At 39.4% G+C, this 19,452-nt stretch overlaps 1 protein-coding gene and 1 pseudogene across 1 annotated transcript; one reads left to right on the top strand and one right to left on the bottom strand.

Moving 5' to 3' along the window:
- Positions 1-1,010: 1,010 nt before the first annotated feature.
- On the top strand, positions 1,011-18,311 carry Arf4 (ADP ribosylation factor 4). The gene is made up of 6 exons (XM_052733830.1): positions 1,011-1,384; positions 8,492-8,572; positions 8,752-8,861; positions 14,007-14,078; positions 14,653-14,778; positions 17,359-18,311. The coding sequence occupies exons 1-6, from the start codon at positions 1,318-1,320 to the stop codon at positions 17,443-17,445; spliced, it is 543 nt and encodes a 180-aa protein (XP_052589790.1). The 5' UTR covers positions 1,011-1,317; the 3' UTR covers positions 17,446-18,311.
- Positions 6,882-6,982, bottom strand: LOC128108102 (uncharacterized; annotated as a pseudogene).
- Positions 18,312-19,452: the final 1,141 nt, after the last annotated feature.

The raw sequence follows: 19,452 nt of genomic DNA, 5'->3' as shown, positions 1-19,452 counted from the left end.
GAAAAGGTCTCAGAAAAGCAGTCTTTACTTGACTTCTCAAAGCATAAATACTCAGCTGGGTGTGGTGGTACAAGCCTAGAAACCCAGCCACTCAGGAAGCAGATGTAAGAGGATCACAAATTCGAGGTCGTCCTGCCTTTTCTGCCTGGCAGTGGAAGAACGTTTCTTAGCACGCTTGAGATCCTCTATTCAGTCTCAGTGTTGGTAGAGGAAGGCAAAAAGCCTTGAAGCACTCTTGTAATTAGTGGGATTAGCGATTTCAATATAACTTGGCATCAGGTCTAGGAGCTTTCCACCTTTACTCTACCAGCAGGTCTGTTTTTTAAGTATCTCCGGAGATGCTAGGGTCTGTTAGATGCTTTATTTGCTACGCTTTATTTACTATCTAATACTTTAATTAAACTGCTAAACTCAGAGACCTCTTTCCCCTTAGAGGGAGACTTTAGAGGTCTATAAGTAAAAAATAAATAAATAAAAATTCTATACGAATTTCCTTTGTTGTGCGGGCTGTCGTTGGATCTCCTATCCCAGATTGCTGTGAGCAGCCGAGTTATTTAAGGATATTTCACATGAAATCCGTCTCCGCCCATCTCCCCACCTAGCCTGGAAAGAATCTTTATTGTTTAAAACAGGGTCTTTCTTCGCTTCTTCATTGTGGCAAGCATCTTGGTCGCGTGCAAGGTTCGATTACATTAGTGGGAGTGGGGAACCACCAAAGCTCCCCGGAAGGAGGAAGTCACCCAAAGGCCAACAAGAACGTCACTACTTAGCCCACAATGCACATCTCGCCAGCCTGGAACCGTGGACTACAACTCACTCATCCGGGCGGAAGCCATTCACTCCGAACCCCATTGGAAGCGATGGAGCAAGGAATCCTGGGAGCCTGCCTGTCCTTCCGTGCGCATGTGCAAACCGTCCTCGCTGGGCCGTACCTCCGGTGGGTCGCACGTCGGTGAAGCCGGCTCAGGCCCTGTGCGCGCAGGCGCCGTGGTGCGGGCGGCGTCTGCAACGCAGGGGGGTGGGGCCGCGGTGACGCGATTCTGTCCGCGTTGGAGCGGGCGGGCCGCCGCCAGAGCCTCCGCGGCCGCCGTGTGACGTGGCACAGCCGAACACTTAACGCCGCGCCGGAGCCACCGCACCAGTCGCCGAGCAGCTCCCGGTCCCGCTACGTCGTGTCCCGCGGCTTCGCCGACACGCCAGCCAGCGAGACCGTCTTCAGCCTTTTCTCTTCCGCCCCGTTGGTCGTGAGCCGGAACCGAGGAGGCCCGAGGACGCAGCAGACCCCCTCTTTGGACCGTCGCAAGTGCCACGACCGCAATGGGCCTCACCATCTCCTCTCTCTTCTCTCGCCTCTTCGGCAAGAAGCAGATGCGCATTTTGATGGGTGAGTGAGGGGCCGGGAGCCGGGGAGGGCCAGGTGTTTGCCCGGGGCCTCGGGCCCAGCCTTCCCCGGCCGAGGTGGGGGAGGGCGGACAAGAAGACTGCTTCAGGGGGAACAATGGGGGCGAGGGGTGAGTGATCTGTCTCCCACAGAGGCTGAGCCGGAGACTTGGGCCAGATTTCCTCGCTCTCGGCTTTGCTTGCCTTTCTCTCCCTGATCTAACTGAGAGCCTGAGAAGAGAGAGCCGAGCTCCAGGGTTAGTTCACCGTGGCGAGGCCATCCTAAGGGTGCAATCTTCCGCTGTGGGCAGCGGCCGAGAGTGAGGCCGGGCGACTCCAGCCTTCCTCCTCCCCCTTTCCTGGTCGTGTACGCCCTGTGCACACACCATTGGTATGTGAGCCCAGCCAGGAGCCGCCTGGGGCAGGAAGTGACCAGGCCCACTGTGGCGAAGGAGCACCCAAGGTTTGAGCAAAAAGCCCGGAGTCCTCTGAGCTCATTTTACTAAACTTTACTTTGATCTGGATTCGACTTTACTTTCTCATGGCTATGAAGCTTATTCTGTGAAAACAGAATTTATCCCGTGACCGTCTTTCAGCTCTAAACCTAAAACACTGAACCTGTTTGGTTTACTATCTTTGCTCTTTCAAACTAATTTTATCTATCTGGCCTAGATAATAATAAAATTAAAAAGTCAACTTTAGAAACGAAAAATTTTTTTTAACTGGATAGTTCTAAAGCACCTGAACTGAACATGACTTTTGAGTTCGGGGTAATCTATTAAAAAATAGTTTGTTTAAAAACTGCTTCTCAGTGGCAGGTTTTATTGCCCACTGAGGCCATTCACAAGGATGAAGTGCGAGTTCTCTCCTTAATACCTCACAGCTGAGTTCCAAGGACCTGAATAGTATCTTTTGACACTTGTTGAGTATGAGGAGAAAGGGATCGTATTGAGCACCCCCTACCAAGAAGTGCTTCAGTTTCTGTAATGTTGCAGAGTATGGGGGTACAAGTTGGTTATTGTTCAGCTTCTTTACAATCCAGAAAACAATTGTTCATGACTCATTCACAAAGCTAAGGGAAAATGTTTTCTTTCACAGTTCCTCAGCTCCCCTTTGTGAAGAGGACAGTTATTTTAGGAGGGCCGGTGTGTTCTTTAAGCCTTACGTGGGTGGAAATTGCCAGTGTGGAAAAGGACCTGAAGTCAAAGGAAGGACTTTGGACTGAGATAAATGAGTGTCTTTGAGATTAGCCAGTACAAGATTGTGTTACTGAAGAAGAAAGAATTTATTGTAGATGGATTCTGACTTTCTTTGTTACCGTCCTGGGCTGGCTAAAGGAATGGCTGAGAAGGGTAAAATGATGCTTTAAGCACCTTACCACGTTTGAGACACTTTCCCATCCATCCCAAGTAATGACGGGAAGAAGACGGAAGTAGGCAAGCTTTTAACCTGCTGTGATGATGAAAGGGAAAGAAGTCATGGGTTGGGGTTACTCTTTATGTTAAGTAGATGATCACTCAGGTTCGCTTTCTTTTTGCTGTTTTTGTTCTATGATACAGGGTCTCTCTACATAGCGCTGGCTGTTCTGGAACTCACTGTATAGACCAGGCTGGCCTTAAACTCACAGTGATCCACCCTCCTCTGCTTTCCAAGGGCTGGGGGTGAAGATGTGTGCCACCACACCTGGAGTTTTCCTTGGCTAAAAGCACTCTATTCATAATGTCAACTTTTATGATAACTCATTAGAGGAAGTATAAGTGTCAGGGTTATGTGCATGAACTGGGAGCATAGTGGTTTGGAAGTTTGGTAATTCCTAAGAGTTTTGGGGTTTGTTGTTGTTTCTTTGTGGCTTTATGAGTGACTGACCTTGTAATCAATAATCACTTTTATGGTATCTTACCCATTCAAGTATTGGGAATATCAGTGAATGGATGATTGTATGTACACATGTGCTCCTGTGTGTGTATTTGCTTTGTGGTGTGGTTTTGAGACTGGAACTCAAGACCTTGTGCATGTAGTCTACATATTGTACCCTAAACTTAGCCCTGAATGATTTTTTTAACCCCTCTCTCTCATTAATGGGCTCATATTTTCTTTATCAGGCTTATATATGCCTCCTTGAGTCAAAAGCTTTTCATAGTCTGTTTATTCTTTTGGTGCTGGGGATTAAAATTATTGTCTCGAGTTTTGAGCATATAACACAACCACTGAGCTACATCTGTAGTCCTAGATTACTGTTTCAAAGCATATAAAGAGACAGTAGTAGTTAGCTAATGTGTCTGGATTACCCAGCTACTGTGAAGATGAAAACGTAATTTCCGTACTAGCTGCTCTCCCAAAATTAGAGAAGATGTTGGAAGATATGTCTAATAGTTAACCATAATTAAAAATAAGTCAAGCCTGGGTTAGTGTGATGTTGTGTGCCTGTAATCCGAGCACCAAGGAGACTGAAACAGGAGGATCTCAAATTTGAGGCCAGGAAGACCATGTTTCAAACACTAACAAATAGCCAATACAATATATTGAATTTAAAATCTTCTAGACTCTTTTTTTTTAAAGATTTATTATTTATGATGTATACAGTGTTCTACCTGCACACCCGAAGAGGGCACCAGATCTTATTACAGATGGTTGTGAGCCACCATGTGGTTGCTGGGAATTGAACTCAGCACCTCTGGAAGAGCAGCGAGTGCTCTTAACCTCTGAGCCATCTCTCCAGCCCCAAAATCTTCTAAACTCTTGATCAACAGAAATGATGTACTAGTTATTTATAAGGGAAATTTACTCACTTGAATAATACTAAATTTACGTTGAAGGACAGTTAGTTTCTACCTTAGATTACTCAGGTAGCCAGAGTTAGAAAGCAGTAAGCTCTGAAGTGTAAGATAGGTCCATATCTTTGAGGTCTATGATAAGGTGTGCTTTTGGTAAATCAATACTTAAATTTTATTTCTGAAATTACTAATGTATTTGGTAGAGGAGTTACTAATTTTAACCTATTTTCTTTGAACTTGGGGAAAAGGCTTCTGAGGATGATCTTTAACCACTGAGCCATCTTGCCAGGTTTTTTGAGAAAGGATCTCATATAGCACAGGCTGACCTGCTTCCTAAGGAGAACTTGAACTTCTGATGTATCTCCTGAGTACTGGGAAGGATCCTCTATTTGCCAATTTTAAAAAATACACTATAAGTAATAAAAATATACTAATAAGTGAGGCTTTAAGCTTAGAATGATGTTTCATTTTTTTCCCCTCAAAAACATTTTATAAATCTTTTTATTAAGGTTAATTCTTGGTTCTGATTCTTTTTTAAGTAGTTTTTGTGAAATTTAGACATGAAAAAAGTGATCATCACCTGTTATTCAACCATTTCACTATTATTACTCTGTGTGTGTGTGTGTGTGTGTAAGTGAGTGAGAGAGAGAGAGAGAGAGAGAGAGAGATCTGGAACTGGAGTTACAGGCGGTTGTATACTGCCCGGTGTGAGTGTTAGGAATTGAACTCAAGTCCTCTAAAAGAACAGTAAATGCTTACCACTGAGCCATCTCTTCAGCTCCTACTTGTCATATTTATTCTCCACATTTTAGAAGGTTTTATTCCTTTAAAATGGTTTTGTGTTGTTCCTTTTTACTTAATATATTACAAGCATTTTCTTATGCCATTATTTGCAAACATAATTACTAACCTTTGATAGTTTGTTGCTAATTAACTCATTGATAAAAGGGAAGATACTCTTCAACTATGTTGGGTAGAAAATCCAAACATTAAAAAAAAAAGAAAAAATCCAAACATTAATTTAAAAAAAACCTAACCTTATTTTTCTGTAACTGGTAGTCCCAATTTCAGTTTAAATGGTCAAACCTCTGAGGAACTAGATAGAATATTAAGCTATAGTAGTCTTAAAATCTTAAAAGTAAGATCACATTATATAAATACTATTTGAGAGCTCTGGCATCAGAATTAGCTTTCTTACGTTGGTGGGTGTTTTGTGACACAAGGTCACATATAGCCTAGGTTGGGTTGGAATTCCTGATTTTTCTGTCCCATTTCCCATAATCTGAGATTACACCACTGACCAACTATTTTGTTTTTCTGATTTTTGTAAATAGAGGTACATGTTCATAAAGCATAAGCCACCGTGAACCTTCAAGATGTCTCAGCAGATAAAGGCACTTGTTGTCAGACCTAACCACTGGACTTCAGTCTCTGGGAGTGGAATGGTGGAGGGACAGAAGTGACCCCTGCACGTTGTCCTGACTCCCCAGGCACTGTGCATTCATGCATGCAGCCACACACATGCACATAGAAACTCACACACAAAATAATTAAATAAACTGTAATAAAAAATGTGCCACCCCTAAAGTATAATTGTTATGTTTACAAAGTTGTGTAACATTGTCAAATTCTAGAATATTTCCATGACTGCTTTTTTTTAACATAATTTTTATTGACTCTGGGAATTTTACATCACGCACCCCAATCCCATTCATTTCCCAGTCCCTCCATACCTCACCCCTGTAGCATCCTCCCAAAAGAAAATTTAAAAAATATTAATTAAAAAACAAATCAAAACAAACAAAAAGCCACTTCTAGTCCTCCGTCTTTCTTGTCTCTCCAACACCTCTTCATTCATTGTAATGGCATAGTATCCCATAACTTTTATCAGTCACTGCTGTTTTTCTCTTTTAGCATCCATGGTAACCACTAATAGTCGTGTTTCTATAGGTTTTACTGTTTTGGACATTTTAGCTAATGAAATAATAATGTGTGGCTTTTTTAATGTCTGGCCTTTTCACTTGCCATAGTTGTTTTCATCATTTGTGTAACATGTAGTAGTAGTCTGTGATGTTTTGTGGCCAGATGGTAATTCCCTTGTGTGGAAAACTTTAGTTTGTTTATCCACTTATCAGTTATTTATAGTTATTTTTAGTTCTCATAAATAATGTCATTGTGCACATTTGTGAACAAGTTTGTGTGTAGACTCAAACTCATAGCTACACCTGCCTCTGCCTCCCAAGTGTTGGGATTAAAGGTACAACATCCCACCTGGCCCAAAGGTAAATTTTGATGTTAATAAAATTTGATCACAATCACCCAAAGAGGTCTTACGCTAAAATCTGGTTGGGGTTTTTTTGTTTTTGTTTTTTGTTTTTGTTTTTGCTCCTTTCCCCAAATCTAGAGCCTTGTACTTGCTATGCAGGAGTTCTACCATTGAGCTACCACCCTCAGATTTACTCATCTTGTTGATACTATTTCACATTTGGAAAACAAAATACTTGTGTAACAGTTAGCCTTTTTTGGGTCTGTAAGTGAGAGCAGACTAGTCACTGACTAATATATGTCATAGTCCTTTGGAAAGAAAAAGCTGGTACCCAGTATCAGCAAGTGAGAGTCAGGGTTCAACTAGAGAGCATCGGAATAAGGAAATGAATGGATGATTCCCACCCTTCTCTCACTCCTCAACACCCCTCCTCACCTTCCCTTTCACCAAGGTAGATTCCTAAAAATCGGTGGGGTACAAACCATGTTCATGTTGTCACGGCCTAGGGGCCTTTTCTATTGCTGTCAAGAGGAGTGCTGACTTTCTTCCTTTTAAACTGCATCAGAAAGATGCTACTGTTTTCAGGATATGGGTTGAAAAGGTTGTTCTATAGGTTGAAGTCCAACTCCTGTAGCTTTTCATTTCTCTTGGACCAACTAAAAAGTCACATTGAAGTGCACAGGACTATAACCTGATAGGTGAGGTTAAAACCTGCTAGCACTGTTTTCATGTCTTAAGTTGTGGTTTGATTTAAACATTAAGTGGGTATTTTTGCCTAAACTAATGCTCTGTTGATTTTGTTTTTAAATTCTGGGATAAAATAAGTGAAGGCAGCCAAATGAGGTGTTCTTTAAAAAAAAAAGTACATTCAATGAAGTTATTTGATATTGATCTTTTATTTATGAGAGTTTTAATCGACAATATATAGGTTTTGAGAGTCATACTTAAAAGCATTTAATTTGTTCTTCACTATTACTATAATAAAGAGGCTTATATAATACCTTCTAATATAGACTTTGTCCCATAAACAAGCACATTCCCTTCTACTTACCTCCATCTCATGAATTAACATTTAGCCATATGTGATAGCACATGCCTGTAATTCTAGCACTTGAGAGGCAGTGGCAGAAGCATCAGGATGCTGAGGCCAGCTTTGGTACAATGTGAGTTTGGGGTCTGGGCTACATGAGATCCTGTTTTAGAGAATAACAACAACAACAAGATTAAAATTAAGAATTGGAGAACAATATGATAGGACCATTTTCAAAACACAAATCAAGACTTTGAATCATATTTGTGCATATTTGATATTGATACAGATTTAGTCAAAATTAGTCCTATCAGGAGACTAGTACATAGCTATATATGTCCGCCCGCCCCCAGCATTAAGAACTTTTTAAAAGAAAGATTTCACTTTTAATTTTTAGTTATTTATGTCAGTGTGCGGGTATGTGCACATGAGTGTACTTGCCTGTGCAGGCCAGAAGAGAGCATCCCTTAGAGCTGAAGTGAAAGGCATTTATGAGACATGTGATAGTGGCTGTGAGGAACCAAACTAGTACTTACTCTAAACCACTAAGTCACCTCTCCAGCATGAAGAGCATTTATTCAAAATACACTGTGTAAATATTAAACAGACGATTAATTTTTGATCTGGAGATGTGGCTTAGTTGGTGTACTATACTGGCTTCTCCATTTCTAACAGGCACAGCTCACCTGTAATCCTAGCACTAGTATTCAGGGAGATAGAGGCAGGAATATCAAGAGTTGAAGGCCATCCTCAGCCACATAATGAGTTTGAGGCCAATCTGGGATACATAAGAGACCCTGTCTCCAACAAAGGCACTCACCTACTTGGTGATACAGTGCCCAGAGATTAGAACTCAAGCCTGCCAGTTCCTTTTTTTCTGTGTCTATAGGTCTACAAGGAAAAGGGCAAAGATTAGGAAGGTGTTGGTGGGGTGGGGGGGAGAGAAAAATGAAAAATTACATTTTACTTTGAAACTAAATTATTGTTGAATTGCTTATGTATATTTGATTCAGAGTTTAAATCTATGGTGTCTTCTTCTAGTTGGATTGGATGCTGCTGGCAAGACGACAATTCTGTATAAACTGAAATTAGGGGAGATAGTCACCACCATTCCCACCATTGGTAAGAAAATTTATAAATAATTACATGCAGTGAAAAATTAAATTTTGTTTTTGTTAATCTTAGAGTTGATATTGGTAAGACTTAAAAAGCTATTCTAAGAGAATTCCACATTAAAAGGGTTTATTTCTTGGTACTTAATTATGGACAGTAGTCATTTTGTTTTTTGTTTTTTCTTACAGGTTTTAATGTGGAAACAGTGGAGTATAAGAACATTTGTTTCACGGTATGGGATGTCGGTGGTCAAGATAAAATTAGGCCTCTCTGGAGGCATTACTTCCAGAATACCCAGGTGAGATATACCATATATTTGTAACTTTAATTTATAGATTTCATATTCTGAATGTTATATTGAATGTTGACTTGTTTACATTCTTATCACCCATTTCATTCTTTAGTATACTCTTAGTCATGCCTTCCAAGTTCAGTTACATAGTGTATAAGAATTAAATGTAGCTACTCTAGTGAGATTTTGGATAGGAGTAAATGAGTTCTCAAGAATGAATTAAGTATTTTATCAGTAGTTCCTTTGATTCTTAACCTTAATTTTGAGTTATATATCACAGTGGACCTAAGACAGTGGTAGAACTTGATTTAGTTCAGTCTGCTTTGTTAACTTGTAGGAGATTTTTATATTATATAGGATATACTGGCATGAAAGAGACCTTAGGGATTGTGTAGATTGGGAGTTGTCAAATTTGGCTGCACTTTTGAGGGAGTCTTGAAAATCTCACAAGTCCAGTCATAGGTCAGAATCTTGAACATGTAAGCCAAGCAGTCTTAGTGTTCTAGCACTTTAGTAAGTGTGTGAATCACCTGGGAATCTGTTAAAAGTACAGATTGATCCTGTGAACAAGCTTCTTAGATTTGATACTTCTAACAAGTTCTTTTGTGGTATTGCTTTGGCTAGTTTGTGTTCTTATGATAGCAGCTCTACTGACATTTTTGAACTGTGGGGAGGCCTCTCTTGGATTGTAGGATGTTTAATAGCATCCTTTGTGTCTACCTACTAAATGCTAGTAGCCACTGTACCTTCCAAGTGAGGTTGTGACAACTACAAATGCTTGCACGCTTGCACACTCATTTCCTGGTAAGAACAACACTTCTACTTCTGTTCTCGTGTTCTCTCTCCCTCTCTGAGTGCTAAGATTGCAGGCATGCACCATTATGCTGGGGTTTCTTTTCTTTGGTTTTTTTTTTTTTTTCCCCCCGAGACAGGGTTTCTCATGTAGCTCTGGCTGTCCTGGAACTTATTACTCTGTAAACTCACAGAGATCCACCTGGCTCTGCTTCCCTAGTGTTGGAATTAAAGGTGTGTACCACCACCACCTGGCCCTATGCTGAGGTTTCCAAATGTGAGGAAACAGAAACTTAGAAGTGACTTCAAGATTGAATTATAGTTGGACAGCAATGGCACATACTTGTAATTGGAACCTGTAGTTGAACTTGGGAAGCAGGAGGATGGCTCTAAATTCAGTCCAGACTGTTCCTGCATAGCAAGTTCCAGGCCAGCTAAGGCTCCATAGGGAGAACCTATCTTTAAAAAGCAAAGATTGAGGAACTCTTTTTTTGTTGTTGTTAACCTGGTCTCAGTTCTTTTGTCTTTTCTACCATAATGAGGACTTATACATCAGGTGTTTGTTTTACTACCAAAGTTGAGAATTTTTGACGTAGTATACTAAACACTTGGGATATTTAAGATTTGCAATGTTGTGCTTATTCTCCATTGAGGCATACTATTGCCTGGTAGCAATAAACACCCTTGTTGAGTAGCTGGAACAATCCTGGCCTAAGTAGTACAAGTGTATGAATATAAAAATAATTATGTGGCATAATTTTTTTTACTAAAAAACAAGAGTGTTAATTTCCATGGCTTTGGATAGAAAACAGATTTTGCAAAAGTACAGGCTTTAAAAAAACTTCATTGTGGAAATAGAAGCTAACACAATAAACTCTCATGTGTATCTGAAGTAAAATTAGGCATGATGTAAATCTTGCTGATTTTAAACCTTGTAATAATAGTCTTATCCTTATATTTGTTTCGAATGCTTAGTAAGACATGTGAATCATGAATTTGAGATTAGATTTGTCCTGGCCTCCTTGGATGACCTTAGAATTAAAGACCAGAGCATTCTTCATCCTAGGGAGTTCTTGCCTGCTAGGGAAAGCCCTGTGTGGCCGTGTGGCCTGGTGTAATTACAACTAAGCTCTTCTAGCTTGCATTTCTAGCATTCCTAACCACTTCTAACTCCAACACTTAAATCAAACTAATTGTTTATTGTGGTAAATTCCTCTCCCATCATTAGATAAGTCCAATTATTTTGCTTTTCTAAATAATTCATTTGGCCTTTTTTTTTTTTTTGGTTTTTCGAGACAGGGTTTCTCTGTGTAGCTTTGCGCCTTTCCTGGAACTCACTTGATAGCCCAGGCTGGCCTCGAACTCACAGAGATCCGCCTGGCTCTGCCTCCCGAGTGCTGGGATTAAAGGCGTGCACCACCACCGCCCGGCTGGCCTTTTTTAAAAGGCTGATTTTTATTTTGCCTGGTGCCTGCAGAGGCAGAAGAAGTTGTTAGATTCCTGGAAACTGGAGTTAAAGATGGTTGTGAGCTGCCATGTGGGTGCTGGGAACTGAACCTGGGTCCTTTATCCGAACAGGAAGTGCTCATAACCACGGAACCAACTCTGCTGCACCCAGTTTGGCTTTTTAAGTCATCTTTTCTTCGAACAGATGGACTTAATTTTAGAAGTCGAGCTTTTCCATACTGTTGATCCTAGACTATCAGGAAAGGACTAACTTAGAACTTATTCTCAAAATCTCCTTCCTACTAATGTTACTTTGGAACAGATGACATTATTTACATTTAGAAAATGAAAATGGAATGTTAGAAAAATGAGATTGGGACTGGGAAGATGGCTCAGCAGTGTTTGTGCTCTCACAAAAGACCTAGATTTGTTTTCTAGCACCCAAATGGTGCTTTAAACCATCTGTAACTCCAGTTTCAGGGGGATCTGATGCTCTCCTCTTCTGACACCTCTGCCCACACATTAACACTCAGGCATACACACACTCTCATTAAAAAATAAAATAAGTTAATTAAAAAATTGTGTTGGGGTCAGGGTTTTAGAAAGAATATTTAACCAAGCACTTAAGTATAATATAAGGTATAAACTTTTAACAGAGATGCAATTTACTATCATTTTATTAGCTGAGAATTTCATGCTGTGTCATGTGGAAGTTTTCAGAAAAGTCTTAATTCAGTTATTCCCCATTGCTACTTTTGTTGTATAGAATTATATTTGTGAATAGCTTTAAAATTCTTACTGTTGCTTTTTTTGTTACGGATTTCTTATTTGACAATGCAAACCTTGAATTTTTCATGAGATATTTGCTTAGGGCTTGTTTCTTCCAATTGGAGTTACCAAGCAACATTTTGGAGCACAACTTTTTTTATTTCTATGATAAAGTATATAAAAAACTGTTGACTGAGCAGCTCGTATTGATGTATTTAGGGATGAATACATTAATAAAGCAAAAAAGGCCATGAATTTGAAAAAGAGCAAGAGGCTGGGGGTGATTGGGAGGGGCTGGAGAGAGAAAAAGGAAGAGGAGAAATGATGTAATTATATTCTCAAAAAATAAATATATAATAATTTAAAGAAAAAAATTATATTTATACAGTTCTCTTCTTACTAATGAAAATGCTTTTTCTTAAAGATGATTAACTTTAAACTATCAGGAAGTTATTTCATACACTTGAAAAGAACATGCTAGCACCATTATGCAATTCTCAGTTCTAATTTCTTTATTTAAAACAAAAAAACTATTGAAGTATGTCATCTCTCCTTTTTACACTTTGCACATGCCTTTACTGCATACATAAATCCACATAGGTCATAAATTTTTGAGGAGCCTTTCACTTTTTCCTTTTGTCTTCACTATGTAGCCTGTTTATTTGTTTTATTTTTGAGACTGGGTCTCACATAGCCCCTGCCACCCTCAAAGTCAAAGTATAGCTGATGGTCCCTTGGAGCTTGTGATCTCCTGCTTCTGCTTCCTGAATATTGGAATCACAGTGGAGTGCAACCCCACACCCAGTTTTATTCAGTGTAAGAGCTCAAACCCAGGGCTTCCTGCTTGTCAGACAGGCATCCTATCCTCTGAGGGACACCTTCAGACCTGTAACTCTTTAGCTACTTGCATGTTACTGTATTTAATATGATAGGGAAGAGAAAGGGGGCAACATTTGTTTCTCTTAGCATTGAGAAAAGTAGTCATTGGTTAATAAAGTTTGGGGTTTTTTTTTTTTTTTTGGATTTTAAGAATGGTAGGTTAAAATTACATGGTGCTTAAATCAGTTTTCAATAGATGAGCCTTGAACTTGACCATGGAAGATCTTTGTTTACTGGCTTACTCTTCATGGCTTGCTCAGCCTGCTTTCTTACAGAACCCAAGACCACCAGCCTAAGGATAGCACCGCCCACAATGGGCTGGGCCCTCCTACATCAATCACTAATTAGGAAAGTGCCCTACAGGCTTGTCTATGGAAGCATTTCTCCAACTGAGGTTGCCCTTCTCAGATGACTAGCTTGCATCAAGCTGACATAAAATTAGCCAGAACAGAAATTCTTTGTAATTTTAAAGTCACATTTTATTTTATTATTTATTTATTTTCTGGTGTTTGTTGGGGGGCAGAGGTTATGCCACTTAGACTTGCATTGTGGGAATGAGTCTCTTCTTTTCTCACCATGTGGGTTCTAGGGACCAAACTCAGGTCATCATGTGCCTTTATCTGCTGTGTTGTCTTGCTAGCCCCTGTGTTAGAGACTTTTAAAAACTATTTTTAAACATTCTGTCTTAGGATTACTACTTCTATGATGAAACATGATGATCAAAGCATCCTAGAACCACCTGTCCAGGGGTAGCACTACCCACCGTGGGCTGGGCCCTCCCCCTCACACATCAGTAATTAAGAAAATATCCTACAGGGGCTGCAGAGATGGCTCTTCCTGAGGACCTGAATTCAGTTACCAGCACCCACATCAGGTGGCTTACAACCGCCTGCTATTACAACTCCTTACAACTCCTCACATCTCTGACCTCTGTAGGCACTTAAATTCATGTGCACATACCTCACCCACACATGCACATAATAAGTCTAGGGAGGGAGGGAGAGAGAGAGGGAGGGAGGAAGGAAGGAAGGAAGGAAAGAAAGAAAGAATAAGAAAGAAAACGTCCTACAGCTGGCTCTTCTGGAGGCATTTTCTCACTTGAGCTTTCCTCCTATCAGATCTAGCTTCTTGGCGTAAACCTAGCCAGGACGCAAGAACACTTTCTACCATGTGTCTAATTCTCCATACTGTTTTGCTAGTATATTTTATATTTAGTGTTGCCCTTAAGTTTAACTGTTATAATTTATTGAAAAAAATTTTCCCTAGGGTCTTATTTTTGTGGTAGATAGCAATGATCGAGAAAGAATTCAGGAGGGAGCAGCTGTGCTGCAGAAAATGGTAAGTATGTATTTTAAGTTGATCATTTTCAAGATGTGTTTTTGTGGTATTGTCTGTGGTCACACATTTTAGAGGTAGAAGTAAACTTGGGAAACTATATTATTTCCAAGTTCTTAAGAATGCACAGAAAAGCCCTCTATAGTCTATTGATTTATTTATGTAGTTCAGCAGTTCTAAACCTTTGGGTCGAGACCCCATCTTGGGGGTCAAATGCTCCTTTCACAAGGGTCACCTAAGACCATCGTAAACACAGATATTTACATTACAACTCATAATGGTAGCAAAATTACAGTTACAGAGGTAGCAACGAAAATAATTTTATGGTTGTGGATCACTGCAACAAGAGGAACTGTATTAAAGGGTCACAGCATGAAGATTGAGGACCACCTTCTTAAAGGCCAATCATTATTTGCTCAAACTGAAGGATGAGATTTATAAGAGTGCTTGAAATTTACATAGAGAACTTTAATTGGTGTCTAGTAGCTTGTTTAATGTTGAATAAAATGCATATTTAAGATTTGTGAGTAGTCTGATTTTAGAAGGTAGCTGGTAATGGCTTAACCTTTATCTCCAGCTTCTGGAAGATGAGCTGCAGGATGCAGTGCTGTTGCTGTTCGCAAACAAACAGGATTTGCCAAATGCTATGGCCATCAGTGAGATGACAGATAAGTTAGGTCTTCAGTCTCTCCGTAACAGAACAGTAAGTATTGGAAGGTGACACTAACCTCCTCACTGGTGAAAGTAGGGTAATTAGGCTAATACTCAGCTGCTTATTAGTATTGTTATTAATATTATTATTTGGAGATAGGATCTAACTGTAACCCTGGCTGGCCTGGAACTTACTCTGTAGACCAGGCTGGCCTCAAACTCACAGAGATCTGCCTGCCTCTGCCTATGCCACCATGCCTGCCCAGTTTAAATGTGTAATAATTATTTCCTTTGGACAGATAGGACATTTCTAGAAATATGGTAATATGGTTTATAGAAAATGCATAACATACTAAAAACCAGCCCTTTCGGGCTTTATTTCAATACTATAAATATTGCATTAAATTTTGTTTTTAAAAATATTGGTAGTTTCTCACTTTTCTATTTATTTAATTTTATTAACTTTATCTTCTGTATTGATACATTAACAGTACTAAGAGTTGAATATGTAGAGATTATAGACATTCTTAATTTTGTATCATTCAAATAGTTCTCCAAGGTTTTTGTTTTGTTTTTTTTTAAATACAAATGTTTTATTTTTACTATTTCTTGTGGTGTTGGGGTTTGAACCCAGAGCGTTTCTTTCACATGTTAGGGCAATCACCCTACCACTTAGCATCTGTAGTTGAGCAAAGATTTTATACTTTGCTTGTTGTTTTTTTTCCTATGCTGGCCTTGAATTTAGGGACATTCTCCGGCTTTTCTTTCCTAATCACCAGGATTGCAGGCATGTGCAGTCATACCAAGCCCTACATTTGGTGCTGTTTATAAAAGGCACACAATTTAGCAACTGTATCTTAAATCCTATCATTTAGTGCTCTTTGTTTATTAACTTCAGAACCTTAGGGAAGAACCTCAGCTGACACATTTGTTTGAATATAGATTTATAAGAAATACTGCGCTTACTATTAATAATAACCTATCAGTGATTGATATATTGGCAAAGTCCAACATAAACATAGAAATTGTATCAGACATGAGACCATGTCTTCAAAAAAACCAAAGATACAGTAAAAAACAATAGGGTCCCGCCGGGCGGTGGTGGTGGTGGTGGTGGTGGTGGTGGTGGTGGTGGTGGTGGTGGTGGTGGTGGTGGTGGTGGTGGTGGTGGTGCAGCACGCCTTTAATCCCAGCACTCGGGAGGCAGAGGCAGGCGGATCTCTGAGTGAGTTCGAGGCCAGCCTGGTCTACCAAGTGAGTCCCAGGAAAGGCGCAAAGCTACACAGAGAAACCCTGTCTCGAAAAACCAAAAAACAAACAAACAAACAAACAAACAAACAAACCAATAGGGTCCCATACTCTACAGCAGCTTTGCATTAACTTGTCAACAAGGCAGATACTGTTTGTTTATTGTGTAGACTGTTGTGATGTCCCATTAGAATTAAAAAAGATACATTGTAAGAGATAGATGTTTTTCATACTGTGGAGATAGGAATTTGTGCCCTTCCCCTCCCTTCTGAGTTACTAGGGTATTTGATACTCAGATAATTGGCAACATGGTAAACCTACAATGGTTTTGCAACATTAAGATAGTCTTTTCTTCTAAGGTGGAATAAGACTAGTCAGTTAAGCCAGGCGGTGGTGGCGCACGCCTTTAATCCCAGCACTCGGGAGGCAGAGGCCGGCGGATCTCTGTGAGTTCGAGGCCAGCCTGGGCTACCAAGTGAGTTCCAGGAAAGGTGCAAAGCTACACAGAGAAACCCTGTCTCAAAAAAAAAAAACAAACAAAAAACTAGTCAGTTAAAAATGAGTAAGTTATCCATTAAATGTGAATTGTTTCTAGGTGTTTCAAGTTTTGTGGGGGGGGGGGTTGTTTCTTTGAAACATGGTCTCATTTTATTATTTAGATTTCATTGTGTTTCATATAAGCAATTAAGAAAAAAAACAAAAAAACAAAAACAAGCAATTAAGAATCTTTCCTGTGAAAGTGAAACTTTTTGGAATATGTGAGACCAAAGATGTTAAAATTATTTTTTAAAACAGTAAAATTACATGAAAAGTTAAAGTTCTTAGACTATCAACAAAAATCTTTCAGATACTTACCCCTTTTAGACTGGAAATGTGGCTTAATGGCAGAGGACTCGCCTAGCACATAGGAGTGTGCTAGGGTGTGATCTCTAGCACTAGAAAAAGCAAAGTCTAAAAAATCTGCACGTATGTTCTCCTTAGTTTTGGGGTTATAATGAGAGGGTCTTAAGGACCAGGGAGGTAATTTGTTAGAGATTTTCCCATTACTCTTCAGATTTTGTGGCGGAAAGCTAGCCTAATAAATCCATTGAATAATAATAGATGTACTTTTAAATGGATCGAGTGAGCAAATTCCTAAAGGATTCTTTTGAGTGACCTTTGTAGTTACTGAGAGCATTAAATTCATGTTTGTGGGATACAAGTAGATCACCTATTTCCTTAGTGTTTATTACTGTGATTTTATAGTTTCCATTTTTGTATACTTGTAATTACTTACTCAGTAGTGCCCTTAGGCATTTATGGGGAGGGGCTTAATATTTTCTGTTTAAAAATGGCAGTATGTATCATCTTGTTAATCAAGTATTTTCTTGTCCTTTCTTCACAGTGGTATGTTCAAGCCACTTGTGCTACACAAGGAACTGGTCTGTATGAGGGACTCGATTGGCTGTCAAATGAACTTTCAAAACGTTAAATGAACCTGGATATCTAACCAAGGACATGTTTGATAGAATTGGTCTAGACTTGTTACAACAAAATTAGTTTGCATCTTGGTTATTAAAGGATATCTGAGACAGGTTTGGGCAGAATATTACAGCATTTAAAACTTATTTTGTTGCCAATTATTGTTTACCAAGCACAATGTTGCTATTTAGCAATATGCTTGCGTGTAAGAGAAATTTTCCTTGGGAAAAAAAAAAAGTATCCACTATTATACTTTCCTTAAGCCTAAATGCCTGGACATATTTGTGACACCTTTAAACAAATCTGTTTTGAGTGTTTTTTGAGCCCACACCAATAATGTTATAAAGTTATTCCCCTGATACTTTACTGACACCTTTATCATTCCTAGGACAGTCTGCTGATTTAAAAATGTAGCATTCCATTTGTATTTATTTCTACCCCTTGCCAAAAAAGATTTTTCTAATACTGCTTGTACCAGCCAAGGATGTGCTCCAAAACACTATTCAGTTTTCTTACTGAGGATTCCCCACCAGCCACCACCCTCACATTATTGACTCCTGGCTTCCATCAGCCAAACTTACCTCGTCAATCTGGTTTGGATTTGATAGCTAATTCTGTGCTGGTTGCAAAGAGTTCATATTGAGATAACTTTTAATACTCAGCAGATTGTTTTCCTTTATATTGTTACCTTTTTTATGTTGCATGTTGCTTTTGGAATCAGCCTGACTCTTTGCCCAGTATATGATAGTTCTGCTGATACTTTACTGTTTATTGATGAACATATCTTAAGAATTTTTTGAAAACTCATCAAATTCAGTGAATACGTTTTCTTCATAACCCATTTGAAATTATTCCTAATAAAATGATAAAAAAATATGATTTGTGTTCTTTGAGTCTTTGCAATATTTGAAACAGATTTCCTTACATAGCAAAGTTGATTTACATATTTTACATGGTATGGCTAGTAATATAAATCCCAGTGAGTTTACTAATGGTTGGCAGTAAACTTAACCATGGTTTATCAAGTGCATCAAAGTGGGGTGCAGCATGAAGAATTTTACTTTTTCTAGTAGAATACCATTTAAAGCTATAAAGGTCAAACAACAGATCAAGAGAGTAAAAAGTTGTCATAACATGAACTCCAGAAGCAAGGAAAAAAGGATTGGTGATCAAGGTCAGCTGGTAGAGTGCTTGCCTTGTATGCAGAGCCCCAAGTTTGATCCTCAGTACCATGTCCCATGGAGGTGGCAGGCATATCAGAAATTGTCATTGTCTACTTAGTGAGTTTGAGGCCAGACTGGGAAACATGAGACCTTTCTCCAAAAAGTAACAAGTAGGTATATATACGTTTGGCAGCTAACATTAGGTTGCTAAGTGTGCTAGAGAATAGGCTACAAGCACTTTGTAACTTAACATTTCACAATGTCAATACAAAGCTGTATGTGACTGACTTGTTAAGGCAACAACAATGGTACATGCCATAACTATACTAGTTAGAATAGATTTTTGTCTCATGTATTATAAACTTTTTTAATGATTTTTTTTATGATTTCTTAATAGCTCTTAGAGGTTTATATAAACTCATGGATCATAATTTTTGCTGTTTTGAGACAGGTTTGTCTGTAACAATCCTGCCTGTTCCGGAACTTGTTTTGTAGTCCAGCCTGGTCTTAAACTCTCAGAGATCCACCTGCCTCTGCCTCCCCAGTGCTGAGATTAAAGGTATGTGCCACTATGCCTGGCTTCAAAAATCTATTTCTACATGCTTGTAAAATGTGTTGATAAAATAAAAACTGGTTATAAACTATGTTTAGGTGCCTAAATTGGATTCAGTGGACAGCAGTACAAGATTCAGATCAAGAAACAAGTGAGGCCGCAGTGCAGGTGGTGCCTTCTGGGTCACTGTTAGAGTAGAGGGGAACCAGCTCCTGCCTTGTCCGCAGTTTCTACTTCGCCAATGAAGTTTTCATGGGCACTTAAGGACTAACTCTTAGGAACTGTTCTGGCTTTAGTTACA

Source organism: Peromyscus californicus, unplaced genomic scaffold (genome assembly GCF_007827085.1).
Source record: "Peromyscus californicus insignis strain IS unplaced genomic scaffold, ASM782708v3 Scaffold_12__1_contigs__length_115047231, whole genome shotgun sequence".
NCBI classification, from domain to species: domain Eukaryota; kingdom Metazoa; phylum Chordata; class Mammalia; order Rodentia; family Cricetidae; genus Peromyscus; species Peromyscus californicus.
Note: the sequence above shows the minus strand (reverse complement) of the source record. Positions and strands in the feature narration are given on the sequence as shown.

Bases quoted from the DNA above. Each gene is read 5' to 3' on its own strand.
- Arf4 (XM_052733830.1), top strand. From the start codon at position 1,318: ATGGGCCTCACCATCTCCTCTCTCTTCTCTCGCCTCTTCGGCAAGAAG. The intron at 8,573-8,751 runs GTAAGAAAATTT...TTTTTCTTACAG, and splicing joins CACCACCATTCCCACCATTG to GTTTTAATGTGGAAACAGTG. The intron at 8,862-14,006 runs GTGAGATATACC...AATTTTCCCTAG, and splicing joins ATTACTTCCAGAATACCCAG to GGTCTTATTTTTGTGGTAGA.